The sequence below is a fragment of the Ambystoma mexicanum genome, chromosome 11, assembly GCF_040938575.1.
Source record: "Ambystoma mexicanum isolate Mex_15411 chromosome 11, UKY_AmexF1_1, whole genome shotgun sequence".
Classification (NCBI taxonomy): domain Eukaryota; kingdom Metazoa; phylum Chordata; class Amphibia; order Caudata; family Ambystomatidae; genus Ambystoma; species Ambystoma mexicanum.
Window position 1 is genome coordinate 997331849 of NC_090934.1, and position 27385 is coordinate 997359233.

The following is a 27385-nucleotide window of genomic DNA, read 5'->3' on the forward strand; positions in this document are numbered from 1 at the left end:
GTTCATATGTTTCCATTAACATTATTCCTTGTTTGCTTTGAACATGGAAAGGTCTGCCCTCTTCAATCCCATTGTTTACTGCATCATGTCCTCAGCATGGAATTGTTATGAGCTTAACCCGAATCTGTTACCCGAGTCTCTAAAACATTGAGCAACCTCTGTGTATCCCAAATACAGTGAAAATGGGGGTGATCGGAGGTTGGACGAATTTATTGTCCAAGGATTACTGTTCTATGCCACTCATTGCCCCCCCTGGCCCCCACTCGGCTGCAGGCTGTCACTTATTGGTTGCCTCTTTCTGCTGCGACCTGTTACTCATGGGCCCCCTCCCGCATCCGCAGTTGCTGCCCTCACCCACAGTCTGGCACTCATTGGTTTTCTCTCTCTGCAGTCTCTCTTCCACTGGTTACCAGCATCACCTGAAGTCAATCACCCGTGACTCTCCTCCAGCATCTTCAATGTGTTACTCATGAGCCTCCGCTCTCAACTTTACTTGGTTACACAGAGTGTTACCTCCAGAAGTGTAACAGAGGTCATTTCATCCTGGTTTAACATAACATCATTTACTTTCCTTAACTCTCCCCTTACTCTTCCCACCATTGGCCTCCAGTAGCTCTGCCCTTTAATTAGCCCTCACTGGGATCTTCCCATTGATGCCCTCCGCCATGTTCAGCATCTCTAAACTAAATATGCTGCCCTTGGCCTGCTCTCTTCTGGGTAGGGCATGCCCGTGGCACTCTGTTACTCTGCGATTTACTGTTTTATCCTAACAATGGGCTTCCATTTCTGTAGTGTCCCAAGCAGTTCTACGTGATTTTGTGGAAAAGATTTGATCCAATTCGATTTCATCGGGGAAAATAAAATGGTGGTAGATTTTACTGCACATATATGTGGTGGGAAACCCCCAAAGCCCTCGTCCCATAAGACCACTGCATTATTTATTCACCTAAACCACCCCCCACATACATTTGCGGCAACATTCGTTAAAATGAATTTGATGGAATCGAATTCGACAAAACCGGATGCGGCAAAACCTCAACATCACGACCACCTTGTCACTGGCTTACTCTGCTGCCTCTTGTCCCTTTAAGACCACGGCCCATGGTGCTGTCTGTGTCTCATTGAAACTGAAGGTCAGTCGTCTGTGGTTCCAGACGAGCAAGAATATGCTTCTGCGCCAGCAGCGACATCCCACGAACCCTGGGCCGCACCTGCTGCCATGCACACAACTGCACCAGGCGCACCACCCAGAGCACCGAGGAGTGGACAGCATGCTCATCAAAATGGCGAGCAGCTTTGACCTTCACTCCTGCTGACCTTACCTCTGCAGCACTGACAGGGAGGGTGAAAGCACATGTGACCTTCACTCCTGCTGCCAGTGCACCTCTGCAGCACTGACAGTGAGGGTGACAGTGAGGGTTCACTCCTGCTGCCAGTGCACCTCTGCAGCACTGACAGGGAGGGTGAAAGCACATGTGACCTTCACTCCTGCTGCCAGTGCACCTCTGCAGCACTGACAGTGAGGGTGACAGTGAGGGTTCACTCCTGCTGCCAGTGCACCTCTGCAGCACTGACAGGGAGGGTGAAAGCACATGTGACCTTCACTCCTGCTGCCAGCGCACCTCTGCAGCACTGACAGGGAGGGTGAAAGCACATGTGACCTTCATCCTGCTGCCAGCGCACCTCTGCAGCACTGACAGGGAGGGTGAAAGCACATCTGCCCTTCACTCCTGCTGCCAGCGCACCTCTGCAGCACTGACAGGGAGGGTGAAAGCACATCTGCCCTTCACTCCTGCTGCCAGTGCACCTCTGCAGCACTGACAGGGAGGGTGAAAGCACATCTGCCCTTCACTCCTGCTGCCAGTGCACCGCTGCAGCACTGACAGGGAGGGTGAAAGCACATCTGCCCTTCACTCCTGCTGCCAGTGCACCTCTGCAGCACTGACAGTGAGGGTGAAAGCACATGTGACCTTCACTCCTGCTGCCAGTGCACCTCTGCAGCACTGACAGGGAGGGTGAAAGCACATGTGACCTTCACTCCTGCTGCCAGTGCACCTCTGCAGCACTGACAGGGAGGGTGAAAGCACATCTGCCCTTCACTCCTGCTGCCAGTGCACCTCTGCAGCACTGACAGTGAGGAGTGAAGGTCACTGCCAGTGCATCTCTACAGTACTGACAGTGAGGGTGACAGTGAGGGTGAAAACACATTTGCCCTTCACTCCTGCTGCCAGTGCACCTCTGCAGCACTGACAGTGAGGGCGAAAGCACATGTGACCTTCCCTCCTGCTGCCAGTGCACCTCTGCAGCACTGACAGTGAGGGTGAAAGCACTGCCAGTGCATCTCTACAGTACTGACAGTGAGGGTGACAGTGAGGGTGAAAGCACATCTGCCCTTCACTCCTGCTGCCAGTGCACCTCTGCAGCACTGACAGTGAGGGTGAAAGTACATTGGACCTTCACTCCTGCTGCCAGTGTATCTCTGCAGCACTGACAGGGAGGGTGAAAGCACATGTGACCTTCACTCCTGCTGCCAGTGCACCTCTGCAGCACTGACAGGGAGGGTGAAAGCACATGTGACCTTCACTCCTGCTGCCAGTGCACCTCTGCAGCACTGACAGTGAGGGTGAAAGCACATGTGACCTTCACTCCTGCTGCCAGTGCACCTCTGCAGCACTGACAGTGAGGGTGAAAGCACATGTGACCTTCACTCCTGCTGACCTTACCTCTGCAGCACTGACAGTGAGGGTGAAAGCACATGTGACCTTCACTCCTGCTGCCAGTGCACCTCTGCAGCACTGACAGGGAGGGTGAAAGCACATCTGCCCTTCACTCCTGCTGCCAGTGCACCTCTGCAGCACTGACAGGGAGGGTGAAAGCACATGTGACCTTCACTCCTGCTGCCAGTGCACCTCTGCAGCACTGACAGGGAGGGTGAAAGCACATCTGCCCTTCACTCCTGCTGCCAGTGCACCTCTGCAGCACTGATAGGGAGGGTGAAAGCACATGTGACCTTCACTCCTGCTGCCAGTGCACCTCTGCAGCACTGACAGGGAGGGTGAAAGCACATCTGCCCTTCACTCCTGCTGCCAGTGCACCTCTGCAGCACTGACAGTGAGGGTGAAAGCACATGTGACCTTCACTCCTGCTGCCAGTGCACCTCTGCAGCACTGACAGGGAGGGTGAAAGCACATCTGCCCTTCACTCCTGCTGCCAGTGCACCTCTGCAGCACTGACAGGGAGGGTGAAAGCACATCTGCCCTTCACTCCTGCTGCCAGTGCACCTCTGCAGCACTGACAGGGAGGGTGAAAGCACATGTGACCTTCACTCCTGCTGCCAGTGCACCTCTGCAGCACTGACAGGGAGGGTGAAAGCACATCTGCCCTTCACTCCTGCTGCCAGTGCACCTCTGCAGCACTGACAGTGAGGGTGAAAGCACATGTGACCTTCCCTCCTGCTGCCAGTGCACCTCTGCAGCACTGACAGTGAGGGTGAAAGCACTGCCAGTGCATCTCTACAGTACTGACAGTGAGGGTGACAGTGAGGGTGAAAACACATTTGCCCTTCACTCCTGCTGCCAGTGCACCTCTGCAGCACTGACAGTGAGGGTGAAAGCACTGTCAGTGCATCTCTACAGTACTGACAGTGAGGGTGACAGTGAGGGTGAAAGCACATGTGACCTTCATTCCTGCTACCAGCGCACCTCTGCAACACTGACAGTGAGGGTGAATGCACTGCCAGTGCATCTCTACAGTACTGACAGTGAGGGTGACAGTGAGGGTGAAAACACATTTGCCCTTCACTCCTGCTGCCAGTGCACCCCTGCAGCACTGACAGTGAGGGTGAAAGCACATTTGACCTTCATTCCTGCTACCAGCGCGCCTCTGCAACACTGACAGTGAGGGTGAAAGCACTGCCAGTGCACCTCTACAGTACTGACAGTGAGGTTGACAGTGAGGGTGAAAACACATTTGCCCTTCACTCCTGCTGCCAGTGCACCTCTGCAGCACTGACAGTGAGGGTGAAAGCACATGTGACCATCGTTCCTGCTACCAGCGCACCTCTGCAGCACTGACACTGAGGGTGAAAGCACTGCCAGTGCATCTCTACAGTACTGACAGTGAGGGTGACAGTGAGGGTGAAAGCACATTTGACCTTCATTCCTGCTACCAGCGCACCTCTGCAACACTGACAGTGAGGGTGAAAGCACTGCCAGTGCATCTCTACAGTACTGACAGTGAGGGTGACAGTGAGGGTGAAAGCACATTTGACCTTCACTCCTGCTGCCAGTGCATCTCTACAGCACTGACAGTGAGGGTGAAAGCGCATTGCCCTTCACTCCTGCTGCCAGTGCACCTCTGCAGCACTGACAGTGAGGGTGAAAGCACATTTGACCTTCACTCCTGCTGCCAGTGTATCTCTGCAGCACTGAGATTGAGGGTGAAAGCACATTTGACCTTCATTCCTGCTGCCAGCGCACCTCTGCAGCACTGACAGTGAGGGCGAAAGCACTGCCAGTGCATCTCTACAGTACTGATAGTGAGGGTGACAGTGATGGTGAAAGCACATTTGACCTTCACTCCTGCTGCCAGTGCACCTCTGCAGCACTGACAGTGAGGGTGAAAGCACATTTGACCTTCACTCCTGCTGCCAGTGTATCTCTGCAGCACTGACAGTGAGGGTGAAAGCACATGTGACCTTCACTCCTGCTGCCAGCGCACCTCTGCAGCACTGACAGTGGGGGTGAAAGCACTGCCAGTGCATTTCTACAGTACTGACAGTGAGGGTGACAGTGAGGGTGAAAGCATATGTGCCCTTCACTCCTGCTGCCAGTGTATCTCTGCAGCACTGACAGTGAGGGTGAAAGCGCATTTGCCCTTCACTCCTGCTGCCAGTGCACCTCTGCAGCACTGACAGTGAGGGTCAAAGCACATTTGACCTTCACTCCTGCTGCCAGTGTATCTCTGCAGCACTGACATTGAGGGTGAAAGCACATTTGACCTTCATTCCTGCTGCCAGCGCACCTCTGCAGCACTGACAGTGAGGGTGAAAGCACTGCCAGTGCATCTCTACAGCACTGACAGTGAGGGTGACAGTGAGGGTGAAAGCACATTTGACCTTCACTCCTGCTGCCAGTGCACCTCTGCAGCACTGACAGTGAGGGTGAAAGCACATTTGACCTTCACTCCTGCTGCCAGTGTATCTCTGCAGCACTGACAGTGAGGGTGAAAGCACATTTGACCTTCACTCCTGCTGCCAGCGCACCTCTGCAGCACTGACAGTGGGGGTGAAAGCACATTTGACCTTCACTCCTGCTGCCAGTGCATCCCTGCAGCACTGACAGGGAGGGTGAAAGCACATTTGACCTTCACTCCTGCTGCCAGTGCACCTCTACAGCACTGACAGTGGGGGTACACATCTGCAGCACTGACAGTGGGGGTGAAAGCACATAATTACATTTGCGAAAGGTGCCAGGCGTCTTGATGGGGACGGTACAGTTTGTCACTGCATCCCAGCGAAGGAGGGTGTCATCCCACAGGGTGTCTAATTCCCACGTTCGCATGAACACTCTTACGGTGTGCAGTGCACCCCCACAACCTCAGAGGTGAATAAGGAGTGCTGCTTAGCATTCTTGGCTATTCACAGAGTCTCCCCCATCCCCAGGATGCAGGGCAAAAGGGTCACAAGAAACATGAGGCAACAGTCAAAGAGCAGCCAAGATCATCTAGGCTGGTGCTGGCTGAGGTGACTGTCGGTGTAACTATGGGCAAGCATCCTTGAAACGCCTGCTGGGCTACCAACATTGACTCGGCAATGCTGGACTGCACACTGTTCCCTTCCCTGACATGGCGTGCCAGGGTGAGAACTGTGGCCGCAAATCGTCCAATCGACCTAGTGAGCCGACGCACTGACGTGGCATTGCTCTCCCGCTGCAGCCTGGCCTCCTCCCGCTGCAGCCTGGCCTTCTCCCGCTGTTGCATGGCCTCCTCACGCTGCAGCCTGGCCTCCTCCAGCTGTCTTTCCACCAGCTGCGTCAGGGTGGCCTGTTGTTGCTCGATGTGCTGCAATCGTGTACAGAGCTCACCCATGGATGGAGTTGGGGAGCGCATGGGGCTGTGCAGTTCTGGGAGGCTGAACTGTAGGCCATGGATGAGTGACAGGCCATCCATGTTGTCCCCCTCAACCTGTTGTACTATTTCGGCCTGCATGGCCGGGGCACTCCCATCACTTGATGCAGCCTCCTCAGCTATGCAGATGGGTTGCGATTCATCATCCGGGGCCAGGGTGGGTGGCTGCATGGGGATGGTGTTGTCTGCTGGTGTGCCTGCTGCAGCCGGTGTGCCTGATGTTGCCGGTGTGCCTGCTGCAGCAGGTGTGCCTGATGTTGCCGGTGTGCCTGCTGCAGTGGGTGTGCCTGCTGCAGCCGGTGCCTGTGTGCCAGAGCAGCTCGCATCATCCTCCTGGACATGAGTGCTGCATTGTGTGCCTGCAGGTGGCCGCTGCGTAGCCTCTTGTCCGTCGTCGCTGTCACTTGTCACGACTGTGGGGATACAGAAGGCATGCGGTTAGTTGTGTGGTGTTACATAATGTGTCCATCACATGCATCAAACATCACAATCCATGTCCACTTGCAATTCAACACTTTTGACTATTGATACACAGAGGTGTGTGTCTCTGCTTCCAGTCAGGCACGTACTGTGTGAATTTTGAGGGATTGTGCTTTGGGGATGTGATACTCGTCGTTTGGCCAGTCAGTGGGTCCATTGGGTCACTCCTGCCCTGTTTGGGGAGGGCAGCATTGGAAGTGGGTCCATTGGGTCACTCCTGCCCTGTTTGGGGGGGCAGCATTGGGAGTGGGTCCATTAGGTCACTCCTGCCCTGTTTGGGGGGCAGCATTGGGAGTGGGTCCATTGGGTCACTCCTGTCTTGTTTGGGGGGGGCAGCATTGGAAGTGGGTCCATTGGGCCACTCCTGCCCTGTTTGGGGGGGGCAGCATTGGGAGTGGGTCCATTCCATTGGGTCACTCCTGCCCTGTTTGGGGGGGGCAGCATTAGGAGTGGGTCCATTGGGTCACTCCTGCCCTGTTTGGGGGGGGCAGCATTGGGAGTGGGTCCATTGGGTCACTCCTGCCCTGTTTGAGGGGGGCATTGGGAGTGGGTCCATTGGGTCACTCCCAATCACACCTATGGCTTTGTACTCTGTGCACTTACCAGCATCTGCAGGTGGGCTCACTCCTGCCTGTGCCTCTCCTATGCCGTGGATGCCTTCGAGGTGCATGACACTGCTGCAGTGCTCCTCCCACGATTGCAGCTTCAGAGGGGATGCAGGTCCTCCACCAGTACCAGTGCTGTGTTGGCGGTGTGCTGTGATGAGGTTGCGCACCGGAGCCTAAGGTCATCCCACCTCTTGTGGCACTCCTTACTGAGCGTGTGGTCACGCCAAACGCTGTGCACTTGTGTGCTGCCTCTGCCCACCCTCCTTGCGGCGTTGCTGAGTAGCGCGCCGCTGATCTGCACTAAAGAGCATTTCAGCATTCTCAACAATGTGCTCCACCAGTACTGTGAGCTCAGCCTCACTGAAGTGCTGCTTTCTCTGTCTGCGTGCTGGTATCCTGGATGCCATGATGGTGTTGGATGGTTTGTCAGTCTCAGGGAGGTGATCTGACCTGTGGTGTCTGAGGATGGCAGTGGATTGTGCTTTATATAATGGCCGCCTCTCTGTTTCCGTTTTTTTCCCTGCGGTCATGGTATTTCCGCTTCCGGTGTTTCCGTGTCGGCGGGGGCGGACACGGTTCTAGCACCGTTTTCTGTGGCACTAAGTCCGCGCGCGTAGGTGTTTACGTGACGGCGGTGACTCTGTTTCCGCCTCGGTGTGTTGCGTGCGACCCACCTGCCGTAATCGGCCCTTCTTAAAGCAACCTTGCGGTCGCGGAAGCTGAGTCACCGTCGACACGGAATCACCGCATTCCAGCAAAGCGGACTCGTAATGAGGCCCAGTAGTGACTTTTTTATCAGGAGACATTTTTGAAAGGACATTATTACATGAAACCGCAGATAGTCTAGCAGCAGCTACATGGACAGATAGAGCAGCACAGGCTGTGGCGAGATTATCACAACCCTACAGGTATTCAGCAATGCACGAACTATCGTGGAGAATGGTGATGCATGTTTCCCGGTATTACTCGCCCTCTCAGGGGCATGCGACACTGTCAGCCACACAACATTAAGATGGGATCTGCCGGTGAGGTAATTGACCGGTTCACTCCTACTTTTGAGACAGAAAATGAGTTTGATGTCTATTGCCAGATCATTGCATCGTCCAGACAGGCGCAAGTTGCGCAGGGGTTCATCGACTGTACATGAAGCATCCAGAAGTGCTTCTTGCGGTCCGTGACCTCTCCATACACCAATATGCTCATATTTCACAGCTATGCAGGCTCAGTCTGGCCAATAGGGCAACGCCAGAACCAAAAATACAAAACGCTAGTGTGGGCCTGTTTTTTTTTTTTTTTGTCAAATTGGCCAACATTTTTGTGGGCCAGTTTGATAAGTTACTTAACAATGTGACTAGTAGTTTTGACCAGTGTTACTGAATACATATTCTTTAAAATGCACAATTTGCATCACATTTTATCAAAAACCTCCCACTTGGGTACTGCTCAAACAGTCTGTCACAAAACGAAGGAATAGCCATTTACAAGTGTGGGTTACTTTTTCATTGGTGCTAGAGACAGTTTTATGCCCCAGTCCAACCCTGCAGATATACCTGAAGACATTGCACCTATAAAAGGCTGTATGGTGCTTATCCTGGCATAGATGGCGAGTACATATCCAATATTCAGTGTCTCCAAAACTGAGTTTCTGCTCATCGGCATCCCAACGAAACATTTGCTCATATTAACCTGGCTATCCAACATCGAACTGGATTGGCTGACACCAAATCTGGCCCTGAGTTGCAGAGCAACTTGGCTTTACCATCTACTGCACTTAGCATTCACGCCACACATCATCAAAGCCTCCACCAGCACAGCTGCACACAATAATGCAGCCCTTCCTCCTACCGCCTGACGTGAGCATCCCTCTCCAATCACAGCTACGTTCACACCTCGATTGGGCAACATATCCGGCAAGGATCCCACCTGCAGCCTTCACACCACTCACAGTGGCACAACATTCAACAGCAAAACCCGCCCCCAGCGTCTGGAAGTCAAATGGACCTTGGCCAAGACAAAAGCCAGTTCCTCATTCCTTTCCATAAACAAAGCCACAGGAAGAGAAGACCGCTTGGAAAGCGTTCATATGAAACAGCCGAGCTTCCCTAAACTGAAGCATGATATGATATATGATATGGCATTTATAACGCGCCTATACACAAGTGTTTCAAGGCGCGCCGAGGCAAGGGAGGTGGAACAGAGAGAAGTCAGACAACGATCTTACAAGGCCAGGTGACATTGAGATCGCGCAAGTGCAGGGGAGGTGGAAAGGGAAAGTGCGAGTGGGCATGGGGGAGGGGCACTGCAGTACATAGGATTACAGTAACATAATTAAAGACAATAAATAAAAAGTGTGGCCAGCTGGTAACAGAAAATGCCCATTGTCTCAAGCGCAAACTGCAGATGTTAGAAACAGTGGAAGCGTGGCATCATTTCAGGCCCTGGAAGGCTCAGGACCATACGAGAAGACCTGGCACTTGGCAGAAGTTAGGTATGGAAACAACGTTCTATAAAGAGGGGATACCCCAGCGTTGGTGCTATAGGTGTCGTTTTTAATGTTAATAATGCATTATTGGGTTGTACTGTAAGGTCTTAAACTGATAGCAATCTGGAAAGCAGGCCCCCTTGTGGGTATCGGCCCACCTGCCTGTGCCAGGGCGTGAGCACAGTGATGGTCCTTAAAGAGCACAACACAGCCAGAGACTTCTTTGTGAGAGAGCAAAAGGGGCTTGTGCCCCTGGGCCTCCACCTGGTGGGCAGGGGCCCACATTGCTGCCAGCTTCGAAGAATATAAGTGCCCGTTATTTACCAAACATGCCAGTATGTGTTATGCTGCTCTGATAAAGCTCTAAACCTGCTGCCGGAATGTTGGTCACAACTGTATTCTGTTCTGATCATGTGATCCTGTAAAGCTTTCTGCGTTCACACACACTGGGCCAGATTCTCAAAACTTTTCTTGGTGCAAGGGATGAAATGCACTAATGCATCTAATCAATTGCGCCCAAAAAAGTGCATCCAAATCCACAAAGGGCCTCTGAATGTGTGCATCACATTCAGAGGTCCTTTTTCACTTTCTTTGCTCATTTGCACAAATAAGAGAGCATTTTTGCACATTTAAATGCACATCCCAAAACACAGATAGGAGGTTCTTTCAAATGGGCAAACGTTGAAAGATCTTCCATTGAACTAGGAGCAGGGGGAAGGCCCAATGCACGATAGGTTCATTTCTGAACCTTTCATGCATTATCTTTGAAGGAGGATCACGGAGGGGTTCACCGCAGCTCTCCCACTTCCAGTTCTATCCTTCGAAGAAGGATTCTTTTTTACCGCATTTCATAGTGACATGAGGGACTGTCACTCTGAAGAACGCCCCGAGTACCTCTGTGGGTGCTGGGAGCCTGTAAGACATTAGTGCCAGGAGCACGCGCCTGACACTAATATATTTAAAGGAGCAGGGAAGAGAATCGTTGCACTACTGTTTGGCCACCCCTGAAAAATGCAAGTCACCTTTCAGAATAAGGTCACCTGCACATTTCTGAAATGAGCACAAATGAAAAAAGCGCATCCTTTGTACTTTTTCATTTGCACTAAATTTTGAGAATCTGCCCCAGTAGGTCCGTTCACTAGAGCACAACTCCTGCAGCCTTTTCACCCTTCTGTGGGGAATATATTGATCAGGTGCAGTCCTGAAAGTTGAAATGTATATTAGTACATTGGAATGCTACGATTTTACAGAAGATTGCTCAGTGTGTTAAACACCTATTACAGAGATGTGGGTTCATATGCCAGATCAGTGACAGCACCAAACTCCAGCAAGGTAGACTCAGCCTTTCCAATGTCTGTGGTTGATAAATATGCATTTTTATATACTTTTGTCATAGTAACACCAGCTATGCTGCAAAACAATGTACCTCATCAGACAGCGCTAGCTATACAAAGTATCAAGTATGCAAGAAGGCAAGAAGACTTGCCTTCTCACATACTGGTGCCATTGTTTCGCCCGTTTCCTGATCTTCCTTTTTATGTAGGCCATTTGAGTGAAGGTGTTATATATAGAAGAACACTGACCAAATGTCACCGGCCTCCTGTGAGACTATATTCAGCTGTGCTTATTTAGCACAATAAAATGGTTGCTTTCTTATACAATTTCAAAGGTACTTCTGCACATCATAAATATTAGTCAACAGGTCTGTGTGGTGGGTGTATTTAAAGCTGTAAATGCAATAGAAAAACCCAGATGAAATCTTTTAAACTCAAACCAATTTATATTCTGTATATTCTGGTACTTGTATACTTACCTTGATGATGTATAATATGAAGCTGGAATCATTCTCATTTTGCATAAAATGCTTCTATAAGGTTTTGTTTTAAAATATTGTCAAGTCAGGTCATTATGTGATAAGTGCACTTTCCAAGTCAATTCTACAAAAAACAGGGTATTATTTTAGTTCATGAAAGTCAAAAATGCACTAATAATTGTACCTTGCTCTATGATAAGGACTGGGAAACAATGGATCAAATGCAGAAATTGCAGTCTGGCTCAAATCTCAGCTTCTCCACTGCCAACGTGTGTTATCCTGGGCAATTCATTTAATCTTGTGGTACCTAACCTGTCGAAATTGACATTCTCTAAAAATGTTGGGTTGTCAGCCCATAAAAGTGATTTAATTCTCAGGATATTCTCTTCAAAAAGGTCTCACTGGCGCTTTAAATAGCTCTAGTTTTGCTTCATATGTAATAACAGTGACTTGTATCGCACAGCGCAGGCTATTTTGTCTCTTCGCTTACTAATATCAATACAGCTTGAAATCCTTAGCCCACTTCTAATCTCTGTGTTAGCATACATGCACCTTTCTGGTGGTTTTTAATTTATATCAACTATCTCTTCTATTCAATGGTATTTGTGACTTGGCTATCGCTTTCAGTCTCTGTGCATGCATGAGCACGTTTATGTTCTGCTAATAAGAGTCTGAGATCTATGCTATGTGTACCTTTTTTATATGGCTACTGATCTGTGTCCTGCATCTAAACCTATGCCCTCCTTGTGGCTGCTATTTTTAGGTTTGGCTATTAGATGGCAATAAAGTGCCACCTATAAGCTGAATCTGTTGCACTGGAGTACAGCAAAAAGGGAGATGTGATATGAGGAGGGATACACATCCTGTGAGTCTTTTTTTCTTTTTACCCACCCTTTGACTGCCCTTGGCCATGCTAATCCCCATGACCCTTCACACCCACTATCGGCCCCTCCCCACCCAAAACACATCCTCCTAGGATCTCTTTGAGCTGGCTTTATTTAGCTGTATCATCCAACTTTAGCTGTTCTTTCTAAACAGCTGGCTTACTTTCAGTTGCAAATGTGTTACTGGTGCAATAAAAATGTATTGACTAAGTATGCCTTCTGCCACTTGATTTGTAAGCAGCACGCATGCCCTTGCACCCAAGCCTGTAGAAATAAAGTATTTGCAAAAGCAAGAGTTTTGGCTTGTGTATAGTTATTAGATAGACATTTTTTAGGAACAGTTATGATGTGCCCTGTTAATCACAATATTGCCCAGCTGTTGCTATTTTATGGCAAAGTGGTGCCATTATGGCAGTGCATGGCAAATACCTATCTCATGACTTCACAAAAGCTTAATGTTACTGTTGAAAAGCCACTTGTTTATTATTATAATTCCAGCAATTCTGAAGAGGGTAAGGGGACTGGAAGGGAGTACCCACTCATATGTTGATTACTGGTGGGCAGCATATCAAGCTATGGTTTGTGATCTCATTGCAAGTGAGGGGTCACGACCAGAGATTGTGTATACCTTAATTTTTTTCGTTCGAGGGAGGGGAGTCCCAAAGGTGTCTGTGCACCAGGCCCCAAAGTTCCTAACGATGGCCCTGAACACAGTGCTGTCACCTGCAGAAAGAACTATGGGCCTCATTACACGAAAGGCGGTAAGGGTTAACGGTCACCGGTAATGGTACCAGTAACCGTTAACCCTTACCGCCTTACTACGCGGTCCCTTTGCGGGTTGGTACTTTAATGCCTGCTTTTTAGCAGGTGTTAAAAACCAACCCGCAAAGGGACCAGGGTGCTAATTACGGTACCGCAAGTTGCGGTACCGTAATTAGCACCTTCCCCATTCCCATTATGCCCTATGGGGCAAAAATGGGAATGGGGAAGGGCAATGGGGGAAGGGGGAATTACCACCCCGTCAACCTTGGAATAGGGCAGTAATTCCCCTTTCCTCCAAGGCGGTGCCTGTATTTTACCGGCATGGACCAAGGTGCTAATAGCACCTTGGTCCACCACCTACCGTGTAATGAGGCCCTATGACTTGCAAAATGCTCCTTTGCTTCCAGAAGCGAGACTGCACGCAATAAATACTCTATTAATAATAATAGCCTGCACTCTAGTTTGTTTTTGACATTTCATTTTTAAGCTGACGCTTATGCTATTTGTGTGCCAGGTGAACACATCACATCTCAGGTCCGCACAGAAACCCTGTAGCCATGCAGGATCCAACACAGGAAGAGATTCAAAGCAGCAGACACAGTCACAGGGCCATATTTCTGTGAAAACTACAACCTTTTGAGTTAGCACCAAGCATAGACACAGGTTCCAGGTGGACAGAATGGCTGGCCGAATTCCATGATTTCATTCAGACTGTGGGCAACTAGGAAGCAGAAGAAAAGATTCACATCTTCATGAACCTGGTCAGCAGGGAGGTGAAAGACGTGATAAAGATCTTAAGCCCAGCTGAAAAGACCTCCTATGATGTGTTGGTTGAAGCACTAAATAACAGGTTTGTTGCACAATGCAATAGAGATTTGGAAAGATTCACGTTCAACAACGCAACCAATTAACAAACTAGATTGTGGATGACTATGTCCTAACACTGCAAAAACAGGCTAGATATTGCCTTTTTGATCAGTTTTCCGAAGGGAAGGCCATTCGCTTAAGAGTCATAGAGGGATGTACATCCTCAGGTCTCTGCAAGCATCTACTGAAGAAACCACGGCCTCTGCCTGAGCTATTAGATCTTGCCAGAATTTATGAAAGCGTTGATTCACACATGGCAGTCACTGAGGCCCCTAAATCAAACAGTGGAATTGTAGCAGCTAACACAGCCCTACAGGGACGGCAACAGCAGGGTGATGGTAGAGACAAGCTGAATCCCCAAAGCAGACAAGAAGCAGACCGCAGAGGTAATGGGGGGAAAGAAGGACGCTCTTGCTAAAGGTGTGGACTCTCATTCCCTGACAAGCTCAATGCCCAGCTATCAATCAAACATGTAACAAATGTAAACGAGCAGGCCTCTTCCAGGCTGAGTGTCGAAGTTCCCAAACATCATCAGCCAATTCGAGTGAGGGAAGAGAGGGACCACGCCGGATGGTGAGAGTAATGGAAAATGGAGAAGAGTCACCGGCACCTGAAGGACATGTGGCTGAGGAGGAAAGTTTCAGCAGTAACAGGGATGATGTTCGCCTTATGACAGAGGAGTCAGAAGAATCACCTGCACCAAAGATCATGCTGAAAATCTATCAACAAATGGTGGAATTCTTGATTGACACAGGGGCCACGATTGACATTATGGATGCCCAGCAGTTTCAAAAGCTGACACTCCTCCCGCCACTGCAACTTAATTGTGTACGCATATTTCAAGGGAGCACAGACCAACCATTACCCTGTGTGGGATGGTCTCAGTATTATACTCAACATGAACATAACACTTTGGCAGGCAACAATATATGTGTTAAAAACACCAAAGGTGAGCAGATGTCTCTTCAGTTTCACATCCACTACAAAGTTGGGCCTTATCCATTTCACCTATAGCGCCACTGCCCAGGCCCAACTGGCACCAGTCCATTCCAAGGAAGTCATCAGACATGTTTTTCCAGCATCGTCAAAGGTGTTGAGAAGTTCAGAGGGGTGCCTGTGAATTTTCACATAAATGACAAAGTGTGACCTGTCCCGCAACACCCCAGAAGGGTGGGTTTTCATTTACAGAAAAGGGTAGAAGAAGAATTACAACGCCTGCTGGAAAATGGTACAATTGAGCAAGCAACAGGGTCCACTCTGTGTGTATCCCCCATCCTCATAGTTCTAAAGCAGGGTGATAAGATAAGAATATGTGTAGACATGAGAATACCCAATACAGCAATTGAGAGAGAATGATATCCTGGCCAAAGTATAGAAGAGATGATAACAAGACTCATCAAGGCTGTTTTCTTTACAGGATTAGACCTCAACCAGGGATACCACCAGCTGCCCCTTGATCCTCAATCGAGACACATTACAACATTTGCCACCCACAAACGACTGTTCAGATACAAATGTCTGAGTTTTGGAGTGTCGTCGGCATCAGAAGGTTTCCAGAAAATGATCAGAAGTCTTTTGCTGCCTATTAGACAATGTTTTAACTATAGTGATGACATTCTGATTTTTGTATATACACAACAAGAACATGATTAGGCCCTTGCATAAGTCTGCAAAGCATTGGAAGAAGCCGTGCTTACGCTCAACATTGACAAATGCTTGGTGAACAAACTGAACTGAAGTTCTTTGGACATATTTTCTCACATAAAGGAATTAAGCCCGACCTGGAGAAGGTAAGCACAATTCACCAGATATATGGTCCTTGGAACGTTACAGAGTTAAGATAATTTCCGGGGATTGCCCCATACTGCTTGAGGTATATCCCGCATTATGCCACCGTCACTGCGCCACTCTGTCATCTATTGATGCAGAATGTTCCATTTGTACGGTCCCCTGAGTGCCATGAGTCTTTCCAGGACATTAAAAATGTGCTGTTAAACGCACACCATTTAGCATACTTTGACCCATGCAAAGGAAACAGAACTGGTGGTTGATTCCAGTCCGGTAGGGAACGGCACCATTCTAGGACAAAGAGACAAACAAAAAAATCATCCAATTAGCATGGTGGCCTATGGGAGCAGAGCGCTGTTGCCCATTGAAAAGGCATGTTCACAAGCGGAAAAGGAGAGTCTGGCTGTCGTGTGGGCATGTGAACATTTCCACCATTTCTTAGCCGTGTAGCATTTCACCATTGTCACTGATCACCAGGCCCTTTTTTCAATATTCGGAAATCCCAGGTTACGAATGCTGCTGAGGATCGAACGGTGGTGCATGCAGCTTCAGGAGTTTGACTTTTCAATCATTCATCGGCCGGAAAGCACCTCAACACTGCCGACTACATTTCACGAAAACCCAGCATGGAAGAATGTTGGACGGCTCACACAAGCTCTGTAGGCCACAGTTGAAGAATGTTGCAAATGGCATTGAAATAACAAAAAAAGGACAGTGGAAAAATTGGAGGAGGTATGCTGCAGGCACACAGATGGTGGATGGTCAGGAGTTGGAAGCTTTTGCAAAGGTAAATGAGGAGCTAGCAGCCACAATGGAGGGATTTCTGAGGAGAAGAACAAGAATTATTCTTCTGAAGAAATTAAGAGAGTCATTCCATAACATTGCTTACGAGGGCCACACGGGCGTAGTGAATGCCAAACGCATTCTGAGACAGTCGGTGTGGTTCCCGCACATGGATGAATTGGTACTGGACAAGACACAAAGGTGTGTGGCGTGTCAGCCTGCGGCAAAGCCAGCACCCCCACCCCCAATGGTGGTGATGGAGTTAGCAAGTGAGGTGTGGCACTCAGTGGACGTTGACTTTTTTGGGCCTCTCCCGGACGGGGCATACTTTTTGGTGGTAGTCAACAAATATTCTAGATTTCCGCTTAGGAGAATGGTGGACACCACCAGTTATGAATGCACGGCTTCAGTGCTGGACGAAATGGTCGGTGAGTGGGGCATTCCCGGGTGGTCAAAACAGACGATGGGCCACCATTCAATAGCATGGATTTCAAACAACTGGAGCAACATTTACGGTTCAGACACCGGAAGATCACACCTCTGTGGCCCCAAGCCAATGGAATGGTGGAACGCTTGATGGCAACTCTGATATGACAGTACAAAAAGCACAAGTTAATTGCATACCAATTCAACAAGCAGCATACCAAGCAATGAGACAATATCGGCTTACACCACATGAGTCCACAGGGAAGGCACCAGCAGAACTTATGACACAACGACATTAGGAGGTGAGAGAGAGAGACTTGAGAAAAAAATAGCCTCTAAGGAATATGTGGATGCCAAGCCTGGTGTTAGAGAGATATAGTTTGAAATTGGTGATGTAGTCCTTGTCGAGCAGCGCCAGTCAAGGAAAATGGACACGAGGTATGCGCTTACTCCTGAACGTGTTGAAGCTGTAAAAGGGTCGATGTTAACTGCGACCAACGGAGAACAGGAAATAACAAGGAATGCATTCCATTTCAGGCCCTTTTTGGGTCCTCGGACGACAGCCTTGAAGCCAGTAATGGAGAAGTCGAAAGGGAGCCGCTGATTGGTGGTGATCGTGAAAGTGGAGCAAGAGGGAGGGGAGGTCGGGTGATTCGCTGTCCGAGGCGACTGATTGAGGAGGTATGAGGAATGACTGTAAAGGGAGGGGAAGGTGTTGTGTCCCCACAATGTGGCAAGGCTGCTTTAAGAAGGCAGAGATACGGACTAGTGTAAGCCGTGCCAGGGGAAGAGCTGGGCAGGGCGTGGGGAGATGGTAGGTTTCAGTTTTGATGTGGAAGAATAAAGAGGTTCCCGTTCCTTTATGCCTCCGTGTGTGCTATTGGAGGGGCATGATTAGATGCGTGGTTAGAAGTCAGTAGACCTGAAGGGCACAACACCATGGGCGATTCACCCTCGCCATATCTGACAGCAACTAGTCCGTTTTCATTGTGTATAATGAAGCCATGATGAACAGCGAAAAAGGACTAACAGTCAGAAGTTTCAGATACAGAAAGGCTGACACACACTCAGGTACTTTTTGTTATTTAAATACATTTAAACAATGCTTTAAACCCTGCATTTCAGTCTTGCAGGTGCTACTTACTTTGGTGGTTGTGTGAAAGCGGAGGGGCAAAGACAGTAGGAAAGATACCCACACAGCTCACAGGCTGCTGAGAACGTGTATCTGTTACTGGAGAATGACACCCATGTTGCGAGCACCCCGATTGGCTGAGCACCCCCTTCAGGGAGCTAATGTATTGAGTAAGGGCACACGGTATCAGCCTGGGACGAGGATCAGGTGTAACATCAAAAATATGTTCTCACAGAAAGGGCAGCAAATGCATGGAGTACATTGTTGCTGAAATAGAGGCGCAAAACTGTACATTCCGTGGTGAAGGTCTGTGAGATACAAGCGAAAGCAAAGCACTCAAGAAGGCAGGACAAAGCTGGAGGCCATCTTTAAGTGGTCAGTGTGTTAGAAGTGGTCTGGGGTGGGCATCGTGTATGAGTTCGTTGTCCCAAGGTGCCAAACTTTTCAATGTATGTGTGTCTAGGGCCTTCGTGTACCAGGTGAATGTTTCTTAAAGGGACTCCTCTCGATGGTGGATTTTCTATATAATAAATAATGTTTAAACTGTGGGTTCCGATTGGGTGAGACTCTTAGAGCTCCACATTTTATGTGGAGAACGGAGCATGTATGTGGAGCTTTTCCCACGAGTAAATCTGACTTTTTTAACTTTCTTTTCAGTATTATTTCACAATCAACTTCAACCATGAAAATCAGAAGATGCTGGAGCTGAGAACTGAGGACGCCCAGGACTGCGATGACTGGGTTTCAGCAATAACTCACGCCAGGTAAGCCGTGCTGGGCCGGGCATGCAGGCCGTGCGGGCTGCCAGGGGGCTGCTAGAAAGATGGTCCCTTGTGAGGAAATTAACCCTAATAAAAGGGGGAGAAAAGAGAGGTGCCTGGATAGTGGTGTGGGAGGGACAGGGAAAAGAGGAAGCTTGAGGAGATGAAGCGCAGTTGCATTTCAGCACAAAGGGCACACACAAACTATTTCACTGCTGCGAAGAGCAGCAACTATCATTGACAAAGAAAACAGCAAATCATGTTGCAGAAAACATCAAACACACCCCTCTCTGTAGGCTGTGGTATATGCCCTCTCTATGACCAGTGTGTGTCTACCTTTGTGCTGCTACCTCTCTATATAACATATATGCCGCTCCGTTTGCTCTGTACATCACCCTGTTTTACTTCATACGTCACCTCTTTATTTTTATTATTTTATTATTATTATTATTATTATTATTGTATTTATTGAGCGTCGACCTAGCTTCGAGAAGCAACGGGGTGCTTTACAGAGGTATACAACAGTACAGATATACAGCGGGGGATGGGAAACAGAAGGGCACAGAGGAGGGGTACATCTGTACCAGGTGGCGTGGAGGAAAGGGTGACCCATGTCTAGCGAGTCAGGGAGTGCGAGGGGCGATGTGATGGGCTAGGTGTTGAGGCAGGGAGATTCCTTATTAAATATATCCCCTACCTGTCACCCCCCCTGTAGAGGGCACTATACAGTATGCCCACCTATATATGTATATGACACCTTTAAGCAGCATGTGCCATATGTCAGACCTTTCTAAAGATGCTGGTGCCAGGAGGGAGCAGCCTACAGTCTTAAGGTGGTGCTGCACGTGGACTGCCCTATCCAAGGACTGGGCAGTATGTCGGCCGGGGCAGACAGAACCCCATAGGTTCCTTGGCCCACCTATAGTACATGTGTTAGAGTAATCAAGATCTAAGCTGGTGTGGAAGGGTGTGTAGGATAGTAAGTGGCACTCGATAGCAAGTTTGGGGTCTTTACCCACCCTTTAGAGGCCCCTCAAAAATAAGTATCACCTTTTTTAGGCCACCATAGAGCGGCCTCCAACAGGAGGGATTCTGCTGCCATCAGCGGCGGTGTTACCCCCGGCCACCAAACACTCATGGAATATTCCTCAGTCCACAGCCCTCTGCTCCTCGTCCACCCTGCCACGTGTAGGCTCCATTGAGGGTTCCACCCTCCAAACCACCAAATGCCATCTCCCTGCCCCACCCGAAACATGCGTGGACCCTGCCAACACGATCCACCACTCCCCCAAAACCCCCTGCCATCTCCCAGCCCCCTCAGGTCGGTCTCTTTTAGAGACGGCCGAGAAAAAACTTCATCTCGGATAGCATGGGTAAGTCACAAGGCACTCAAGATAATTGTGCAGTCCAGGGTTTGGAAAAGAAATAAAATAAATAACTCTTCATTCACACAACAGAATAAATGCACAGTAGAAATTAGTATCCTAGTTGAAACCCAGAACTTTTATGTGTAGCAAGGTCTACAGCAAATGTGTGTGTGGGGGGGGGGAGTCGCAGGACAGTAAAAAGACGCTGTTACCTAATACTGCAGTGCTGTTTTATGGCAGTGTACTTCAGCACCACAGGCAGTGTATTTGCTGTCCTTGGTCCTGAAATCCTCTTTGTATGTCTGTCTTATGGGACTGGGCTTCAACACTCTAAGCAGCATAGTCTAAGGCAAGACCAAAGGCTCGTATTATGCTTCTTTCACTTTAATTTTCAGAGAACAGCAACAACGAGAAATGACAAAGAAGCATAAAGCACTACCCTTTCCACGGACATGAGTTCAAAGGAGTAGTCTTAGATGAAAAACATATCACAACAACCAATCACCACCCCTCAGCACATACAGCTCTCATCCTCTTCTTTGATGTCAAGATGCACTGGTGTGACCTCAGTAAGCTTCATTCCTAAATGATGAACTTGAAGAAAAGGAACCACACTCTAAACTTCTGGTTTTCATTAGGTGGTCTTCACCTCAGCCCTTGAAGAAACAGCAGGACTTACCCATTAAGTCCTGGGTAGGCAATCACAATTCTATCATATGCATATCCAACAGGCTATTAACATTATAACACAAGCATGTTCTGATATCTGTCTATCGATAACCAAGACATTTTAACACATTGGGCCTCATTACGACTCAGGCGGTAAGGGTTTTACGGCGGCGTAAACAGCGCCGACCCTTACCGCCTGAGTACGAGGTCCATTTAGCAGGTGTTAAAATCCATGGCGCTAAGGGACCATGGAGTTAATTACGCCACCGTGGGGCAAAAATGGAAATGGGGAAGGGTAAATGGGGATTGGGGACTTACCGCCCCGCCAAGGTCGGAATGGGGCGGTAAGTCCCCCAACCACCATGGCGTAAACATAGTTTACGCCATGGTGGTAAAGTCACGGCCCAGGCGGTAACTTACCGCCTGGGTCGTAATGAGGCCCATAGTTTCATAAACAACCTTCAGTGTGAACTTCAGTTTGACATTAATACCATTGAAACACTTGTGTATAGGCGTGTTACAAATGCCATATCATACCATATCATATCATATCATATCATACCTCCAATATACAATAGCAGCTGAGAAGCCTCTGCACCCGCCAACATTTCTTAGATAACAGTTTAAACCTGCAAATGTGGATTCATACTTCCCCTGCGTCTTAATAGAATCATAACTTTCTTAAACGTTGGTATGGAAAATCTGTACTCTACAGCAAGACAGGAGGCCCGTATGATGCATGTTCAAAGATTACTTACTACTAACGTAGTAACTTGGTTGGTTGATTTAACAGCAGACGCTATTAAACACTGACTCTCTTGACCAATCTGCAGCCTCCACAATGTCTTCTAGCCTGGCACTTTCAGCAAATGCTTTAGAGGCGCTCCTCCTGGCCCCCCCGTTGAGTGAGCGCCAATTCCTGCCTTCTCCATGGTGCACCTGACCTACCTTGCTAGGCTAGCGCATGGCATTGCCTTATGGGGTTTCCTAAGCCCTATCAGCAACTGCTTCCCTGATCACTCTACTGTTGGCCATTGCCACCTCATGAGCTTTGCGGCCCCTGACAACACAAAGCTTTGGTTGTTCAGGACAGGTCAGAGACAATGCTGTTGCGATTCCTGTATTCGTTGGCTTGGAGCTATGAAATGTGTTTCTTCCTGAGAAAAACTCAGACTTGTTAGGTTTTGATCTTTTACGTCCGATAACGTATTGGAAAATACAAGACAGAGGAACATATTCACCTTGGCTGACGAAGCCACTCTGGTCAGAAGATAGTTATCGTACTGGTACAGACAAAGAAAGTGGCCATGTTTCACATCCCAAAGGGTTGGAGCCTTCCCCGGATTAATACCTTTCCTTGTTCTTTTCAGGTAGATGCTCACCTACAAAGCAGTATGTACCATTAAATGCCTTGCTGACATTGCGGACCTTAGTATGTGTATTGTCCTATACGCTCCACCTACTGTGACCAACTCAGGAAAAAGGTTTGCTACTTCCACTACATCTGCATTAATCGATCACAATCCCTTTCTATGCACTAGTTACAGCAGCTGTTCCAAGCTGCCTTGATGGACTTGGCAGTGCCTGGAGCTCATGAGCTGTGAATTAATCCTCTGGCTGCCTCTGAAAGTTCTGCATTTCCCCAACTATTCCAGAAATTAACCTCGCTACCAGCGTCAAGGATCCCTCCATCACCATTAGATGACGATTCCCTGCTGGAGAGGAAGCCTCGCTGAGAGTTCTAGGAGATCCCGAAACCAAGCCTTGGGTGGCCAGCATGGTGTGATCATCACCGGCCAGACTCCCTGTTTGCTGATGAAGGCTAGTGTATGTGTGATCATCACTAACCCGGGAAAACCATGCTCTACCCATGGTCCCATTGCTGGATAAACATGTCCATCGCAACCTCCAGCTGATAATTGTGCCTGGATGCAAACATATCCATCAACCAGGGCCACATATTTCCATCAGCCATTAGAAGACCCCCATGGAGCTTTTAGACACTGGCATCTCACATACCTCAAATTCCATTCTGCCACTGTGTTCCCTAATCCCAGGAGATATGTTGCTTGCTCTCAAATCTTCCTCTGGAGGCAGTAGTGCCAACAATCATTGGCCAGTTCCCCTAGAACCTGGAATTGTGTGCCACCCAGGACATTGATATAAGTCACGGCCGAGATGTTGTCTGTTCTGAGCATCGCCCAGCATTTCACTGCTTGTGGTCTCAAGCCCTTTATCGCAATGTATCCGAGACTTCAGTTCTTCTGCACTTCATCTACTTGCCCATTATCAGGGACCCTCATCAGACAAGACAGCCTGTCCTGCAGGCGTCCGACTCTATTATCACATTCAGGATGAACCCAAATATCACCCTCCGGTGACAAGCATGAGAAAACCACCATTGCATCTCTATCGTGGCGTCTCTGAAAGCTATCAGAGGTAAATGTCTTAGACTTAACAAGTAATCATTTTTTTCCAGAGGTCACCCTTCATGTCCCAAAGCCTACGGTTGACAGGGATCATGACTACCATTTTCTGACCAACCACAGCATTGCACCGTCAGATGCCTTAAAGCTTATGGGGCTGTGGCGGTCAAGCTTAGGTTAGGGAATCACAGCTGCTAATAGGGCTTTCCAAACCCCGTAGGGCAGTATCATGAGCTACCCTGGTAAGGTGGTCAGGTGCACTATTGAGCAAGAAAGAAGAGACATGCTGAATATGAGAGGTCTCTAAGTGATAGGGCCATGTCTCAGGCTCCAGGGATTTCCCTGTAAACTGATATTTACACATACATGCAGAAAAAAATCAATCTGCTTTCTGACTGTATTCATTTGCAAAAAGGGGAGGAAAAGCAGGTCTGCTTAGTTCCCCATTATGTCAATCAAGCAATGAAGGCCAGTGGGGTTGAAGACTGGCAGCATGGTGAGAGCAAAAGATGTCTGACAAATAGTTTTGAAGTTATTCTAATTGCTGGAAACATATCTCAGGTCAGCAGCCACCACAAATTCGGATGAATACAGATATAATTACCAACAAATAAATATGGATAAATAACAGTGGAAAAGATGGGGAAAAAATACCATAAACGCAGTAGCCTAAGCTATGACCTTGAAAGCGTTTGCTTCAGGTACCATACACCAAGGGGTTATGAAGACTGGGGATCGGTTGGAGAGCTGCTATTGATATGATACGATATGTCATTTGTAACCCGCCTGCACACAAGTGGCTGCAAACCGATAGACCCAGTGGCTGCATTATAAGTAAATAAGCTTTGAACAAGCAATACAGACCTCGGGTCCTGCCATAGAATACAGATTTTCCATATAAACATTCCGGGAAAAAATGATTGTATTAAAGACATTACAACCCAGGCGTTAAGGGGTTAACGGCGCCGTAAAAGGTGTCGGTGCCGTTAAACCCTTAACGCCTGATTACGAGGTCCCTTTGCGGGTTGCACTTTATTGCCTGCTTTTAGCAGGCGTTAAAAAACCAACCCTCAAAGGGACCTAGGAGCTAATTACGGCACCGTAATTTACGGTGCCGTAATTAGCGCCTTCCCCATTCCCATTGAGCCCTATGGGGCAAAAATGGGAATTGGGAAGGGCCATGGCGGCATGGGCAATTACCGCCCCGCCAACCTCGGAATGGGGTGGTAATTCCCCATTCCGCCATGGCGGAGTCGGTAAGTTACCGGCATGGACCATGGTGCTATTAGCACCATGGTCCAACGCCTGGGTCGTAATGAGGCCCACAGAGACGTATGAGCCCACCCTTGCAAGCTAAAATTGTTATGTGACAAAGCGTGGGGGGCGGGAGTTTTCACAGCTGCTACTGATTATTGGGGGTACTTGTTCAAACTGAAACTCAAGCCAAAGTTAGTTTACGAAACTATGGGCCTCATTACACGGAAGGCAGTGAGCCATGGCGCTATTAGCGCCATGGCTCATGCTGGTAAAATACCGGCACCGCCTTAGCGGAAAGGGGATTTACCGCCCCATTCCAAGGTTGGAGGGGCGGTAAATCCCCCTTCCGCCATTGCCCTTCCCCATTCCCATTTCTGCCCCATAGGGCTCTATGGGAATGGGGAAGGCGCTAATTACGGCACCGCAATTTTGCGGTGCCGTAATTAGCTCTTTGGTCCCTTAGCGGGTTGGTTTTTAACGCCTGCAGGCGTTAAAGCACCAACCCGCTAAGGGACCTCGTAGTAAGGCGGTAATGGTTAACGGTCACCGTTACCATTAACGGTGGCCGTTAACCATTACCGCCTTCTGTGTAATGAGGCCCTATATCTTAGGTGTCGATACAGTCACCAGAATTTTTTTTTTTTTATAATGTTAATAGTGTATTGGATATGGTTATGATAGAGTAATGATTGCCCATCCGAGACCCAATGGAAGTGCCTGCAGTTTCTTCCAGGGACTGAGGTGAAGACACCCTAATGAAGGACAGAGGTTTAGCATACGTTCCTTTTCTTCAAGTTCGTGATTTTGGAAAGCAGCTTATTGGGGACTTTACAAAAAGCAAATCTTCACACCAAAGAGGAGGTTGGGGGTTACGGCTTAAGTACCTTGCATGTGCTGGTGGTCCGTGACTGGTTGTCAGGATCACGTCATGTTTAAAGACTGCCCCTTTTCCGTTTTGTTCATGGGAAGGGTAGATCTTTGAGCTTATTAACATTTCTCTCTGATGCTGTTCTCGGAATTAAAGTTACAGAAGCCTATACCTTGCCTCTATGTCTTTAATAATGTCATGACTTTTCTAAACTTTAGTATAGCGAGCCTATAATTGCTCTCCTTGGTCCTGAAGTCCTCTCCCTTCCGCTGCTTTATGGCAACGTGTTTGCTGTCCGTGGTCCTGAAGTCCGCCCATCGCCGTGGACTGCACTCTTCTCAACCAGTGTCCAGTGTTTTTGACTCCCCATGTTTTGTTGAGTCTCTGGGCTCCCACCCTGCGTTTTTCTTTGTCCCCTGCCTCTATTTACTAGTGAAAACCCTGTTATAAGTATAACCGTTTTGTGCATTTTGCATTCCGCCTTGCTTGGCCAGAACTGCCAGAGAGGAACGGCAGTTTCTGCATATGGCAATGCGTTCACACATCTGAGCACATGTTAACCCGCCCTACCCCGCCGCCCTCCGATAAACACCAATATTCTGTAACTGTACTCTGAGGGGAAAGGGGCACTGACCTTTCGAACGCCCTTTGGGAGCACCCGCACGCGCATTCAGTGCACCGTTCTGCATTTGTTCCATTAGATGTTCTATTAGCGCGTGAACAAGCGCACCACAGATCAAAACATGTTTTTGTGAGCAGGCCTCAGGGTGCTTCGGGGACCCCGCCTAATCGTAGCTACATAGGAAGTCCAGTTGGGACCAACTCCTGCCCACCAGTTGTGTTGTTCTGCTGGGCAAGTTGTGACAAGCTGACAAGGGGGAGCAACCCCAGGTTCTTTTACAGGTAAAAGAAAGGTGTCTGTGAGGTCCTGGGAGATTGAGATGAGTTGCGAGGGCAGGCGGGGAGGGGGATCCGAGGGTGTGGCATGAGGCAGGGATCTTAGATGCTTTTGGAGATTGGAGAGGGCCTATGCAGGGGAGCTAGTGTGGGGTAGTGGGCCAGGTTGCCACCCGGAAGTAAATAGAGCGGTCCACGGTGCCCTGAGATCGGAAATCAGATAATGTCTATGTAGCCGCTACCGGCCTAGCCCGCAGTGCTGCTGAACCTCCCCATCTTGTATAGTTACAGGGACCTGGCCACCGAGCACGAGACGCTGAAGCAGAAATACCTGCATCTGCTGCAGATCGTGGAGACGGAGAAGACGGTCGCTAAGCAACTGCGGCAGCAGATCGAGGATGGCGAGATCGAGGTGGAGCGCCTGAAATCTGAGGTAACTGCGCGCGCACAGCCAGCAACAGAAAGGCCACGTGCAACGAGATGGCGCCGGCTGCACGCGCTCTGCGCATTTCTATACTTGCTTTCCATATATAGCAGTTTGTCGCTGGGGTGTGCTGTCAGAAACACATTATAAATCGGCGAGGGAATTCAGAGCGTTCAGTAAAACGTGCATCTGGGGGGAGGAGATACAAAAGCACACCGTTGCGGAATCTGCATGGGGGGAACATCCGGCACAAGGGGCATCACGAGAGGACACAGAGGACGGACCTCTTTATAGAAGGCACAGAGTCCAAAGTGGAAGTGGGCGCATGTGCAATGTCTATTTATAAAGGAACAGGGGCGGCGCCAGGCATGGGCTTGGGAGGGCTAAAGCACATTCTGCTGTTACGCTCAGCCTGACCACTAGAACCTGTCACATTTCTCACCTTGGGGAGCAGTGTATTTACTTTAGCAAATACACTGCTCCCTGAGGTGAGAAAACAGACATTCAAGTGAAGGTGGAGGCAGAGGACAAAAGCTTGCCATTAGTGGACCTCCAACCCCGCCTC

General features: G+C 49.0%; 1 protein-coding gene across 1 annotated transcript in view; it reads left to right on the forward strand.

The window, feature by feature from the left end:
• RASGRF1 (Ras protein specific guanine nucleotide releasing factor 1) overlaps positions 1-27385 on the forward strand; it is a 670043-nt gene that overhangs the window by 286797 nt on the left and 355861 nt on the right. Inside the window, exons 2-3 of the mRNA XM_069624182.1 lie at positions 18809-18915; positions 26682-26829. Of these exons, the coding sequence (XP_069480283.1) occupies positions 18809-18915; positions 26682-26829 (255 nt within the window). The remainder of the gene's footprint in view (positions 1-18808; positions 18916-26681; positions 26830-27385) is intronic.